At 42.6% G+C, this 15,304-nt stretch overlaps 1 protein-coding gene across 5 annotated transcripts in view; it reads left to right on the top strand.

Annotated features, from left to right (window-relative positions):
- TET1 (tet methylcytosine dioxygenase 1) overlaps positions 1-15,304 on the top strand; it is a 135,889-nt gene that overhangs the window by 53,861 nt on the left and 66,724 nt on the right. For all 5 annotated transcript variants that reach the window (XR_004001165.1, XM_030568422.1, XM_030568421.1 and 2 more), the window contains 2 exons: positions 3,234-3,324; positions 3,953-4,046. Coding sequence is in view for 4 of the 5 variants with exons in the window: in XM_030568422.1 (XP_030424282.1) it covers positions 3,234-3,324; positions 3,953-4,046 (185 nt within the window). In the remaining variant the exon portion in view is untranslated. The remainder of the gene's footprint in view (positions 1-3,233; positions 3,325-3,952; positions 4,047-15,304) is intronic.

The raw sequence follows: 15,304 nt of genomic DNA, 5'->3' as shown, positions 1-15,304 counted from the left end.
ACCCAGGCACCTCTGCAAACGCAACCCTAGGGAGGGTCGGGGCTTCCTGGGAGTAAGGAACAGAAAGCAGAGCTGGACCAAGTAATGGCCCTGCAGGGAGAGAGAGCAGGAGAGGTCCTGGCACAGCACGACTGGGGCAGGGATGAGCCCAAAATCCTGGCATCTGAGAGCCGCTTACCACCTGTCAGCTTTGCTCCCTGCTTTGGGCAAGCTCTGCGGAGCAGAGAGGAGGATCCAGAGCAGGAAGAGGAAGCACACTTGGCTAGGCAGTAATGGCACTTCCAGCTGCTACACTGGCTGCCTGCAGCACTGCTCCTCTGCTGCTGGGAACTCTGGGATACATCTGGAGGACTTCCAAGACCCAAGTTAAACGAGAGGCATGTGCACATAGGAAAGCAATAGGGCTTGGACTGTAGGTCCCAGCTTAGCACAGGCTCAGACCCTCCAGCTCTGCAAGGCCCTGGGACCCTGGGTCTGACCTCAAGGTTGGCACAATCGGTGTGTGGATGCAAGGGTGTTGCTCACACTGCTATGTAGACATACTCTACATGGGGGAATGCTGTGGGTAGGGATTGTGGTGGGAAGGGACTGCAGTCCACAGGTCAGTATGGGACCCCATAGGCCTTCAAAGCCTACAGTGAAAGGACACCTTCAGGACTCAGGTTGGCCAAGGAATAAATCTAGGGGGGAGAAAGGTAACTCCACTTCATGGAAGATTTCAGTATTTTGAAAATAGGTTTAGTTTTAATTCAGAACACCCTCCCCGCAACATTTTGAAATTCACTACAAAATGGACTGAGGCTGTGGCTCTGGGTATCTCCTTGGCAGGGCTGCCCTGGAGCCAGGAGTTCCCTGCTCTCTGGGGCTTTGTGTACACTAGCACTTTTGTCAGTCAGGGCTGTGAAAAAACCACACCCCTGACTGACATAAGTTTCAGTGACAAAAGCGCCAGTGTGGACAGTGCTGTGTCAGCAGAAGATGCTCTCCTGCTGACATAGTTAGTGTCGCTCGCTGGGGGTGGTTTAATTATGCGGGCAGGAGAACTCTGTCCCATCTGCATAGAGTGGCTGCATGGGAGACCTTACAGTGGTACAGCTGCAGCAGTACAGCTGTGCCGCTCTAAGGTTTGTTGTGTAGATATAGCCTGTGGTAGTCCACCTGGCAGGCTGACCAGGAGCTAAGCAGGTGAACTGGGAGAAAATAAGGCAGATTTCCATTGGAACATTGTCAAAATCAAACTCTCTCTACCAAACATTTCAATTTTGACAAATTGACAAATTTTGATGGAAAGATGTTTTGTTGGAATGTTTTTGACCAGCTGTACCAGGTAACTGTTTTGGTTGATTTGTTCTGAGGTCTGGCATTAAAAAGTTTAATAAAGTTCTGGCTAGAAACCTTCAGAACAAATGTGGTGTTGAGAGTTTTACTGACACTGCTTAACTGGTGGCACCAATGATATGTAGTTCTCTCATGTTTTCTGACTTTCAGAGAACTCAGGTGATAAAGATTAAGGGTTTGGCTACACTTGCAGCTGTACAGTGCTGGGAGTTAAAGCTCTCTTCATACAGCTGTGTAGGGAAAGCGATGCAGTGTGGCCACACTGACAGCAACCAGTGCTGCGGTGTGGCCACATTTGCAGCATTTGCAGCGGTGTTGGGAGTGGTGCATTATGGGCAGCTATCCCAGCGTTCAAGTGGCTGCAATGTGCTTTTCAAAAGAGAGGGGTGGGGTGAAGTATGACAGGGAGCGTGGGGGAGAGAGAGTGTGGATTTTTGGAGCTGACACTGTGTCAGCACCCTGCCTTGCAAATTCTGACCACTTCCCCCACCCCTCTCTCATTCACTCTTAAATGCAGATAACCTTCAGACCAGATAAGCAGCTGCTCCATGGGACTCCCTCCCCCTGTGCTGTTTCTCTCTTCAAGCAAACACTAGCTGTGGACATTCCCTGTCTGCCTCTGCTCGAGCAAACAATTGCTGTGTTTGTTTTTTAGATAAGCAGCTCCAGGAGCCCCCAGTTCACAACAAAACAAAGAGAGGCATCACAACAAAACAAAGAGAGTTCTTTAGTTAAAAGCATTATGGGGAAATTCCAGAGGTCAGTTACAGGGTAGTAAGATTAATCACTGTTTACACTTGCACTCCAGCGCTGCAGCACCAGCACTGTTCTCTTTATTCCTCTCGTCCACGTGGAGTACAACCAGCACTGTAGCCAGGGAGATACAGCGCTGTATGTGCCTTGCCAATGTGGACGGGGAGTAAGTTACAGCACTGTAAAGCCACCACCAGCGCTGTAACTCTCAAGTGTAGCCACGCCCTAAGGGTATGGCTACACTTGCAGGCATATAGCGCTGCCGCGGGAGCGCTCCCGCAGCAGCGCTTTGAAGTGCAAGTGTGGTCGCAGCGCCAGCGCTGGGAGAGCTGCAGGTACTCCACCTCGTGGGGATTAGCTTACAGCGCTGGGAGCCGCGCTCCCAGTGCTGGGGCAGTGTTTACACTAGCGCTTTGCAGCTCTGTAACTTGCGCTTGGAGGTGTGTTTTTTCACACCCCTGAGAGAGAAAGTTGCAGTGCTGTAAAGTGCCAGTGTAGCCAAGACCTAAATCTGTGGCAGGTTAGTGCAGGGGTGTGAACTAAATCACTCCCCAGCTTGTGTGAACTAAATCAGATCAAACAACAAAACATGCTCATTGGGGCTGATTTCTTATTCTGGTCCTAAAATTCTAGTCTTGTGCATAAAGCACCAAATAGAGAGTGAGGAGATTTGTGTCGTGTTCCCAGTTCTGCTGCCGGTTCCTGTGTGACACTGGGTTTAACTTCTCTATGCTTTAATTCCCCTATGTCTAAACTGAAGAAAGAAAATTTCCCTACTTCAGAGGGGTATTGTGAGGTTTAATTCATAAATATTCATAAATATTTTAAATCTCTCATCGAAATTGCTCTAGAAGTACAAAATATTGTTGTTGTTGTTAGTTGATTTATTTAGAATGTCAAGGAAGAAGTCCATTATCAAGTTATGGAAGACAGCAAATTTCACAAAGGTTGCATTTTATTGCTTCTTTAAGAAAAGGCCTATTAATATACTATGTATTAATCATGATTAAAGGCTTTAAGATTTTATGCATTTAATTCCATTTTTGTAACATTTAATTATGTAACAAACTTGTGTAGTTATTATTTAATGTTGTAAATAAATTTTGTAAATGCCAAATTTATTTTTCTGATCCTTCCTGCAGAGCAAATTATAGAGAAAGATGAAGGCCCATATTATACACACCTTGGGACAGGACCAAGTGTTGCTGCTGTCAGAGAAATAATGGAAAACAGGTGAGAAAAATCAGTTCACTACATAGTGATAAAAATCATTTATTATTGTATAAACATAAAAGAAGAAAATAATATGGTACAGCTGACATTATGTTTGGCCTTTGCCTGCCTTCGCCTCTTTTCCCTCCCAATAGTTATTTGTACCACATCTTCTCTTTCTGATATACATGGACTGAACTATTGCATCAGTGCTAAATGTTGTCATCTTTTTAAAGCAAAAGCAATTTCCAATCTTGCCAAGTGCTGGGTTCTTTCAACTCCCAAGGAAGTCAAGATTTGGTTCTCAAGAGCTCTGTAGGCAAACAAGCAAATATATATATGCAGAAATATAGAGAGGAGTCAAAATAATGAAAGAATAAATGAAGTTATAGAACAAGTTCTCTACATACAGAAATCAAAGAGACAATTTCTTTTTCCAAAATGACACAACACTAGCTGCAGTAGTTTTTTGGGGGAAGAAAGGAGGATTTTAAAATGGTATTTGCAGATTTATTTTTAATGTAAAAAGTGCTTTTTCACATCTTAAAATAGACAAATATTTTGTTTCTTTTCAGTTCCCAGTTTAAACTACTAACAGGTGTTTAAAAGAGCGTCTAGTTTATATTCATAAACTTTTCATTTTATGCAGGTATGGAGCAAAAGGAAGTGCTGTAAGAATAGAGGTAGTGGTTTATACAGGCAAGGAAGGAAAAAGCTCTCAGGGTTGTCCGATTGCCAAATGGGTAAGTTTTTCTGTTAGTGTAATTCTGTTTTGTGTGGTTACATTTTGACAATATAGTTTTGCAGCATAAATGGCACCTGATTCTTGGTTGAATATGTAGTTCTTCATAGATATCTCCTGCCTGTTACAGCTGAGGAAAACGTGCACTCATGGTATTGTTTTATATTTTTAAGCTCTGTTTCATTGTGTCGTAATGTAGTTTACTCTACAGAAAGATAGAAAGGTGCTCAAAGGAGAAGTGACCAAATCAAGAAAAGGAGGATCATGACAGTTTTTGGAAGGTAGAGTCCCTAGTGAACAACGTTACTGTGAGTTGCTCAGGAGAGATGGAAAGCTGTGCAATGACATTTTAAAATCACCTTTCAGTTCTGTGAGTGCCTGAAAATAACAAACAAAGTGTGGTGGAAGTGGATAAAGAAGTGCAGCTTTGAGATACCGTAGCACTCACTACTATCTTTGAGGAAGTGAACTTGGATCTCGGAAATGTAGATGCTATAGCATTTAGTTTTTACCCTATGACTTGTATCACTTATTGTTTTATGGGAGCCAGGAAATGTGGTAACAGACAAGTTTCAGGAAGGGGCTAGGAAAGAACTGGTTGTCTTTATTCTTGCTGGAAAAGTTGATGTAGGCAGAAGTCTTGCAGCTAGATTTTGGAAATCTTAATGGAGATGGTTTTAGAAATATTTTCATTGTGACATTCAGGACTATCTAATCAGAGGTAGATTTAGAAAGTAATTTCATAACTGAAATGGTGAAGATAAAGTGTATATAATAATACAGTGACTGTACAACAAAAACAAAGAGATTTATATACATGTGCATGAGCAATATTGTATGTTAAGCACATATTACCTATAATTTTGGAATTACCAAATCATTTTTTTAGACTTAGCACAGCAAGTGTTCCTCATTACATGTGCATGTGATGTTTTAAAATTCATAAGTTTTAAGTGAATTGAGGACCCAAAAAAAGATTATAAAGTTCTTTTCACAGAGGAAAATAAATAATCTTCAAATAGTGTCCCTGTGGGTCTGCCCCTGCACCCTAAACACCCTTGTGTTCTGATACGAGGGTATATAGCGGGCCACGCAAACTTTTTGGCCTGAGGGCTGCATTGGATTTCCAAGATTGTATGGAGGGCTGGTTAGCGGAGGCTGTGCCTCCCCAAAGAGCCAGGTATGGCCCAGCACCACCCCCATCTGACCCCTCCTGCTTCTTGCCCCTTGATGGCCCCTCCGGGACTCCTGCCCCATCCAACCCCCTGTCCCCTGACCACCCCCGGAATTCCTGCCCCAACTGCCCCCCGCCACCCCATCCAACCCTTCCTCTCATTCCTGACTTCTCCTGGAACCCATGCCCCTGACTGCCCCCCTGCCACTCCATCCAACCCCCTCCCCTGCTCCTTCCTGACTGCCCTTCGGGGAACCCTGCTCCTGACTGCCCCCCCGCCCCATCTAACTCCCCCCGCTCCTTCCTGACTGTCCCCCTGGAACCCCTGCCCCTGACTGCCTCCCACTACTTCATTCAACCCCGCCCCGTGACCACCACCCCGAACTCTCCTGCTCTCTATCCAACCCCTGCTGCACCCTTAGAGCGCAGCCTGGAGCACCAGTGGCTGAGAGTATTACAGCTGCTCTGCCCAGAGCACCTGAAGCCAGCCACGCCACCGTGCAGCAGAGAGCACCAGGTCAGGCCCCAGCTCTGCAGCTGTGCTGCCCCAGGAGCTCGCAGTCCCGCCGTCCAGAGCATTGTGCTGGCAGCGGAGCGAGCTGAGGCTCTGGGGGAGGGGGAACAGCAGGGGAGGGGCCGAGGGCTAGCCTAAGGGGGCAGGAGTTCAGGGGCCGGACAGGAGGGTGGCCTGCGGGCTGTACTTTGCCCACCTCTGGTATATAGGGAGTGGGCAGACCCACTGCCCCTCAAGTTATTTCTCTACTGCCTGTGGCTTGAGCCAGTGTGTCCCGGTGTCTGTTACCTAACTATGCAACTTGCTATCTCTCTCACTTATCTTCCTTTCTTTTCTTTGATATTTTTTTTCTTTTTCTTTGTTTCTTTCTTTGTTATTTATGCTTTGTGGAGGGGAGTGGACATTCCCTTCCCTTTCTCTTTTGCCCAGTCTGTGCCTTGATCTGCAGCCTTGTATATGGGTTATGTCCAGCACCCTGGGCTTCAAACTCTGCCAGATCAGCCATAGGTCTTTTCCCACCCCCCGGCAATGGACATTCAAGTTGCCTCTACTGCCTAGGTCAGTGGTTCTCAACCAGGGGTACGCGTACCTGGGGTACATGTAGGTCTTGCAGGCAGGAGCAGCGCCAGGGTTTTTGGCGGCAATTCTGCGGCGGGGGGGATCCTTCCATGCTCCCAGTCTTCAGGGCACTTCAGCGGCGGGTCCTGGAGCAAGTGAAGGACCCATCGCAAAATTGCCACCGCTGACCCAGAGCGCGGAAGGACCCCTCGCTGCCGAATTGCCACCAAGGGCAGCAAAATGCCGCCCTCCCAAATCCTGGCTCCCTAGACGACCGCCTAGGCCGCCTAAATGGAAGCACCAGCCCTGCTTCCAGGGATTACATTAACTCATTAGATATTTGCCTAATTTTATAGCAAGTTACATAAAAAGCACTAGCAAACTCAGTACAAACTATACTTTCATACAGACAGTGACATGTTTATACTGCTCTATATACTATATACTGAAATGTAAGTACATAGTTATATTCCAGTCGATTTATTTTATAATTATATGGTAAAAATGGAAAAGTAAGCAATTTTTCAGTAATAGTGTGCTGTGACGTCTGTTTTTTATGTCTGATTTTGAAAGCAAGTAGTTTTTAATTGAGGTGAAATTTCGGGGTACTGAAGACAAATCAGACTCTTGAAAGGAGTACAGTAGTTTGGAAAGGTTGAGAGCCACTGGCCTATGGTCAGACTCACATCATTTCCAAATGTAAGTTCTGCTCAGGTTTTAAAGCATATCTAAGAAACAGAGGGAGGACAGACTAAAACTCCTGTTGGTAAAGCACTCTGTGAGACTCGGGGGGGAGGAGAGGTATCAGATTTACCCCCTGTACTTTGGATCCAGTTGCTCAGAAAGCCCCGGCAACCATCTCTGTGACAAGGTTAACCAAAGACCCTGGAGGTCCTTCAACACCGTCTGAACCCTCAAAGAAGAAAAGACCCCTTTTTCCAGAATGGGATAAGCAAATGGGAAAGTCACCCTATTGATCTGTGTCTCAGGAGACCTAGTGTCCTCACATGGGTACAGCTGAAGGTCCGTCCCCTCCAGTATCAAGGGCACAGCACCAGCTAAGAAGACTATGCCGCATACCCAGAAGCAATCAGGTAAACAGCTTAGAGTGCCACTGGCATCAGCACCGAACTCAGTGCCTTTGAAGCTCAAGGACTCCAAAGCCAAGCTGAAATTGTCATCAGTATTGTCTTCTATAGCCAGACATTGAAGGCATACTGATCACACTTCAGTACTGCCTCCAGAGCCATCTGACATACTGACTCCTGAAGGTCTCTATCCAGAGTCCCCAGTACCATCCAGGGTCCTACTCCATTAGGACCTTTGAATTACAGGAGAGCATGAATCATCATTGCTGAGGGGTTCCAAGAGACACGTTCAGCCAGGACCAGCTCACCTCCTGGAACCTACTTACCCTCAAGGATCTTCCTTTTGAGGGGCCCTTAGTGATGCCATGTGTCACTTCATTCTCTTAAAGATTATTAGGTTACACTATGCTCTCTGGGCCACCTTCGGCAAAGGGAAAATACAGTAGATTACAGATGGCTCAATGGTCTTGCACATTCCACTACCAGCAAATGAGAACAGCTGAACTCTCTAGGAAGAAGCCCAGGTTCACTAAGAAAAGATCAACCTCTGTAGGGGTTCTCAAACTGGGGTTAAATATAGGGGGGTCACATTCAAAGGCTTGCACTGTGAAAGGGGTCACCATTACAAAAGTTTGAAAACCACTGCTCTACAGCGAACTCCCAGAAAGTGACATACTCAAAACAACCCCTTTGACCCATTGGTTGAGGGTCATGAACATTTTCCTAGTTTGGATCCTATGCTGCACCTTTCCCCCTTCCACCTTTATGGGGACCATCTCTCTCATTTTCTATTTTCCTGGGGGCTTATCACCTCAGAGAGGTGGAGCTTGGAGGTGATTTCTGCAGGTTATTCCATCCAGTTCTCGTCCTTACTCCATGCCCCTCCCTACCACGTCCCTCTTCAGGTACCCTACTTACAAGGTTCTCATGAGGCAGGAGATACAGTCCTTCCTAACACTGTGAGCGATTGAATATGTTCCCCCAGATTTAGTCAGAAAAGGGTTCTATTCCTGATACTTCCTCATCCCAAAGAAAATCTGGGGAGAGGGGATGGGTGGGAGACCAGTTCTGGATCTCAGGACCTTGAACACCTTTGTCTGCTCTCAGTGCTTCAGGATGGTAACCCTAGCAGTGATGATTCCCTTTCTGGATCTGGGAGATTGGTTTGTCACCTCAACCTTCAGGACACTTACTTTCATATCACCATACACCCCTTGCACAGATGTTTCCTATGTTTTGTGATTGGCTGGGACCACTACCAGTATCATGTCCTACCTTTTGGCATTTCCACCTCCCCAAAGGTCTTTACCAAAGTTCTCTTGGCCACCACATCCCATCTTTGCCAGATGGGAATTATTATCTTTCCCTACTGGATGAATGGCTCCTGAAAAATTGCTCATTTCTTGAAGTACAGATAGCAACCAGCACAGCCTTCTCTCTGTTCGACTCACTAGGCCTTTGCATCAACAAGGAAAAGTCTGCCCTCACACCCACTCAGCTAATAGACTTCATTGGGGTCCCTCAGGACTCTTCCACTGCCATAACATACTTGCCAAAGGACAGATTTGCCACAATGTCCAGCCTCATTTCAGCAATACAACAGAGCCCACAAACAACACAGGGCTTGCCTGAAATTTCTGGGCCATATGGCAACCAGTACATTTGTGACACCCTTAGCAAGACTACATTCCTGGTGTCTTCAGGAATGTCTGAGAACTGTCTACATTCGAACAACCACAGTCTATCCAGGCAGGCATCTGTACCTTGGAGGGTCCTCGATTTTCTAAACTGGTGGAAGGATCCACAAAAGGGGTGTGGAGGAGTTCCATTCTTGCAGCCTGCGCCCACGAGGATCATTACTACAGATGTCTCCCTGATAGGCTGGAACGCATGCTTCCAAATCTCACAGCTTACGGGAAATCGACCCCATAGGAATTGATCTTTCCTATCAACTAGGGCTGTCAAACGATAAAAAAATAGTTATGATTAATTTAATTTAAATTTACTTACACTGTTAAACAATAATAGAATACTATTTATTTAAATATTTTGGATGTTTTCTATATTTTCAAATATATTGATTTCAATTACAACACGGAATACAAAGTGTACAGTGTAATGGTGGTCAAAACATGAAGGGGCATATGAATGTTTTGCACATCTGGCATGTAAATACCTTGCAACACTGACTTCAACAGTGCAATGCAAACGCCTGTTCTCACTTTCGGATAACATTGTGAATAAGAAGAGGGCAGCATTATCTCCCATAAATGTAAACAAACTTGTTTGTCATAGCGATTGGCTGATATGTAAAAAAATTTACATTTATAAGTTGCATTCATGATAAAGAGATTGCATTGTAGTACAGGTGAATTGAAAAATACTATTTCTTTTGTTTGGCTTTTTTACAGTGCGAATATTTGTAATAAAAATAATAATATAAAGTGAGCCCTGTACACCTGAGTTAACTGCAATTAATTGACAGCCCTATTTATTGTATAATTCCATATTTCCTAATCTGTAAAACCAGTGAGTACAATGCGGTACAATAGCGAACCCTTAAGTGTGAGGTTCAGCTTTTGGCTCTAGTTAGTATGAGAGCATTCTGATCCTTGTCTGGCTAGTTTAACTGCCACTGTGCAAAGATTCTGGTAAGCAGTTTTAGGAACCTCTTCCCTCTGTTATTAAGAAGAGTTCCATCCCATATAAAATATACTATTTTCAGTTCAGATACTTAGTGTTAGAATTTACAATTTATATTCTTAATGCAAAATGTTCATGGAAAGTGGCTATATTTGGGATTTGAGCATGGCAGAAGAAATTTTGTTGTAAACTTTGTCTATATCAAATGTTTTCACTGTTCTTCACCAATCACAGTCACAGTCACAGTCACGTTTACTCACCATGAAGCAAATAATATTGTGAATGTGATGAGAGAAAACTAAATTAAAAAATTTACTCATAGATCATATTTAACTCTAAGTGCACAAGAAAAAGGAGTTTCCATTTCCTATTGATGTCAGTAGGACCAAAATTTCTCCCTTTGAATTCTATTAGCACTTTGGTACCTGTAATACTGTTTTTATAATTAAATGAGCTAAACTGCGTGTAACAAATGTAAACATTAGGCTCATTATATTCTTATACACTGACAAAATAACTTCCACAGACTTGCATTTTTGTGACTTCTATTTTATTCATCATCAAATTGTGTTGGCTTATTACATACTCCAGGTCAGAATTTTGCCTAAGATTTCAAAATTGTATGTGTAATAAATATGTGATCAGCTACTATCTCCTTGTTCTGTGCCATATTGCCAAGGTGAATGCATCTCTTTTACTTGCTTTTTTGTACTTAATGTCATTACCTTACATTTCTTCATACTGAATTGATAAAGCCAGTATTCCTGATCTTAGTCATTCTGAATTGTTTTGTCCTTGTTTGTATGAAATGCTAGCCCAATTGTATAGTAGAAGCAACATGACATTACTGCACATTCTTTATTGCAGGCCATTGATGTATGAAGTGAACACAATTGGTTCCATTATCTTATCAGTGTTTGTGACAAGAACTAAGTGAATCATTCATAGGAAGTAATTTACTCAGTTCATTTAGCCTTGTCTGATGGCAAATCAAGATTTACTGTAGTTAATTTATGTAAAATATTTTGCTGATTAATTTTCTGTATAGGTTGATCATGAGCAGTTCACTCTGGGCCTGATCCTGAACTACTGTAGTTACTTACTTCAGTGGACGCAACATCAGGCTCTGTGTGTATTTGATACCTATCTTGAGAGTATAACTCTTTTTTGTATAATCCACCTCCCATGAATCCCTTCTGTTGATTTCAGTGTGCATTGGCTTGGGCCCATATACACTAAAAAGTCTTGAAGAAGCCGCTGGGGTTTTGCATGGAGGTAGGAGATAAGCGGAATTAGTGAACTGTAGAGGATTTTAAACCTGTTATTTTCTGTGTCAGAGAGAACTTGGTCAGTGTATCATTCCTAGAATTCCTGAAACAATTAGATCACTTGAGATTTATTGGCTAAGTATAGAGTTTAAATCCATGTTATTAGCTGCTTATGTGACAATGTGAAATTGGGTTAGCAAAATAAAGCTACAGACAACTGTGAAATGGTACAAGAAAGTGAACTTTTTTCTTGTAATTTTTGTTTTATAAAACAATTGTGAGAACAGAATTTTGCTTGTAAGATCGTTGTAAAATACTCTTTGGGTTCATAGTAATATCAATCTTAACTTATGAGCGTAAGCATTTTAGGGCTGGTTTACGCTGCAAAGTTAGGTTGGCTTAACTACCTTGCTCAGAGCTGTGAAAAATTTTACACCCTATGCGATGTAATGAAGCTGACCTAAGCCCTAGTGTAGATACCATTAGGTCAACGGAAGAATTGTTCCATTCATCTAGCTACCGCCTCTTGGAGAGAGGTGGGTTTACTACAGTGATGGAACTCGTTTTGTCCCTGTAGTAAATATCTCTGCTACAGCGCTGCAACTGCATCACTGTAGCGTTTCTAGTGTATACCCTAAGTTAGCTTCAATAGCCTCACTTATAGGTTTTGCATTGCAGACTCTGATATGTGAAGTTTTTCCTGACATCATCATAGTCAGTCTTCGCAGTAAACTTTTCTAAACATATAGCATACAGGGCAGCCATCTTTCCTAGTAGCCAGCAGGCTTCATTCCCAACGAAAACAATAGGCAATGGTTGGCCATCTTTACTAGGGACAGCCTCATTTCCCCACATACTAACCTTTTAATGAAACAGCAGCAATCTTTTCTAAGGGCAGTCTGTGGCTACAGTCTCATGGGAAATAACAAAAAAGGGCTTATTTTAGCCTGTCAGCTTAGTTTTAGGAAGTTTGCGTGCACTGTACTAAGTTCTTCCTCCTCCTGTCCCTGGTATCATTGAATACCCTCTTGATACAAGTATCAGAGGGGTAGCTGTGTTAGTCATGGATCTCTCTGGATCACCATGGCAATATAGAAATACTTGTAGGAGAACACTTCAACCTCTCTGGACACACAATAGCAGATTTAAAGGTAGCCATCCTGCAGCAAAAAAACTTCAGGGCCAGACTTCAAAGAGAAACTGATGAACTTCAGTTCATTGTTTAATCCTGAGTTGATGGTGTCAAATTTGCAAAGTCTGTGAATGGCTAGCCAACTACAAAAGCAGTTTCTCCTCCCTTGGTTTTCACACCTCAACTGCTAGAAGAGGGCCTCATCCTCCCTTACTGAACTAACCTCGTTATCTCTAGACTGATTCTTGACTGCATATTTATACCTGCCTCTGGAAATTTCCACCACATGCATCTGACGAAGTGGGTATTCATCCACAAAAGCTTATGCTCCAATCCAATATGTCTGTTAGTCTTTTGGGGCCACAGGACTCTGTCCCCTCTTGATACCGGCATCATATCTTTGATATCGCTTCTTGTTTCCTTTCCTATCTGCTGTCACAGAAACACTGACGTTCATTTAATTAAAGGTTTTCTGTCCCACTTTGATTATGTAAAACTAGCTGGAGGTACCTAAGACATTCACAAAAAGTTTCATCAGCTCTATCGATAGCCTTCCTTGCTGTTTGGAAGAGAATGTTTCATTACCATGTAAAGGGACCTATCTCCTTTCACAAGCTAACTGTCACCCAGCATAAATTACAAGATTAAAGCATAATTTATATAACATTAAATGTTAAATAAACTTGCTATAGCTAATTAAGGTCATGTTAGGCAGACAAGACACTGCCCATCATAGAATTCAATGGGAGAAGATGAAGATGATAGTATTTGATATGGGAAGTTTGAAGAATTCCATTGTATTATGTTTTTCAAGACTATTTGTGTTAGATAATGTTAATTTCCTCTATTGAAGAAATACTTTCTGAGACATTTGAATGGTGCTCTGAAAGAAGGGAAAGCAAAACTATAGTCATAATGTCTGAGCAGCATTACTGAGAATATAACAGAAAGTCTGCTTTACATAGAGGAATCTGTAGGCTGGTCTACACTGGGGCGGTAATCGATCTAAGATATGCAACTTCAGCTACATGAATAGTGTAGCTGAATTCGAAGTACCTTAGATCGATTTACCTCAGGTCCTCAGTGCGGGATTGACGTCCGTGGCTCCCCGTGTCGACTCTGCTACCGCTGCTCGCTCTGGTGGAGTTCAGGAGTCGACGGGAGCGCGTTGGAGGATAGATATATCGCATCTAGATGAGATGCGATATATCGATCCCCGAAAAATCGATCGCTACTTGCCGATACGGCGGGTAGTCTGGACATACTGTGTAAGTAACAGAAATAGCTGGAGAAATCCTGTACTAATTACAAAGGAAAGGAGGAGAGAGGTTTTGGAGGTCAGTTTTGTCATTCAGGAACAGCAATAAGTAATTGGTGGAGTGAAACTACACCATGGTGGGGGGTCTTCCTATCAAGGATTGTGCAGACCGTAGTTCTGCCTCCACTCCACTCTTCCTTGTCCCTTTTAGAGTGGGTTATGGCTGTTAGAGCTTCTAGAAAGAGCTGTCCCAAGAACTATGATTATGCTTGGGGTAAAACTTCGTAGAGCATAGAGTTCCATAATAAAATGTCAAGACTTTTTGTATGTTTTGTCTTTTAGATTGCAAGTCCTTTAAGGCAAGGACTCTGTTACTATGTGTAGGTACAGCACCTAACACAATGGAGCCCTGAGGCTGGCTATGATTCAGGACAATACTGTAATACAAGTTAATAGTAATAAGATAAAAAAGGAAAGCTAAAATGATAAATTATAAACTTTTACCCTAATCCACTGAAGATTCCATATTCTTTATATTCACTGGCCAACTCTCCACCTGCAAGTATGGAAGAAGAGAAGGAAGGGAACTGTTTAAAGACAAAAGTTGATCAAAAACTGAATCTCTTAGACAGCAGATATATTGAATTTCATGTTATGAAGATATGGAAAATTGGCAGGCTTGTTGAAGCAATGACTGAATAGTTGTGGAAACAGATTTCTTTACAGACTTCAGAAACAATTTATGCCAATTAAATTAGAAAAACTAGTGAATAGAATTTTAATATCTAATCATAGGTTTACCAGAGTTCTGGAGAACTATAAAAAAGTCAATTGTATAGCTTTTATTGAACCGATATCCTTACACTGTTTTGAAAATAGCTTTAAGAATACTCCACTAGTAATTCAGAAGGCTTTGCTATCTCAGGCTAGCCCAATCAATTAAAAGAACCAAATCCTTCTTAATCTGTTTATATTGTTCACCGTTATTTACTCTGTTATACATACATAAGATCTTCCATACTGAAGCAAATCATTGCTCAGAATTCTTTCCAGAATTCTTCCTCTTGTAGTGGCCTGTATTTGATGGTTTATGGGAAGTCAGAAACATCCCATAAATACACCTATGGCATAAAAAGTTCCTAATCCCTGTGAATATACACCTTAAGTACTGGAGCATGAAGGTTGCTTCCTTGTAACTTTTGACCTAAATATCTAGCGAGGATAAATTAGTGCATACTTATTCATATCAATATCATTTTTTGAATTCTCAAAACTGTTTGCCTTGATTTCTGGTAACAGTAAATTCCACAGTTTGATTATGTTTGTACACTGTAAACCTGGCCGTTCCTCACTTTGCTCCCTCTTTTCTATAGTTTACTGGGGTAAATAGCAGCAGTGCAGTCCCTGTCGTACACTGATGTAGTGGATCTTCACCGGAGCTTTGTTCTAATGTGAACTGGTGTAGATTGGGCCTAAATGAATTTAATTTGGTAGGTTGTTTTTCAGTAGGGTTAACATTGTTTTTTTATTTTCCCATATCTCTGTAATTAATAATGTACAGATGGGTTTTTGTGCTCACTCTTGTGTTGTTCAGTGTTGCGGTGTGATCCTGTCCAATCTCAGT

Source organism: Gopherus evgoodei, chromosome 7, assembly GCF_007399415.2.
Source record: "Gopherus evgoodei ecotype Sinaloan lineage chromosome 7, rGopEvg1_v1.p, whole genome shotgun sequence".
In the NCBI taxonomy this organism is placed as follows: Eukaryota; Metazoa; Chordata; order Testudines; family Testudinidae; genus Gopherus; species Gopherus evgoodei.
Note: the sequence above shows the minus strand (reverse complement) of the source record. Positions and strands in the feature narration are given on the sequence as shown.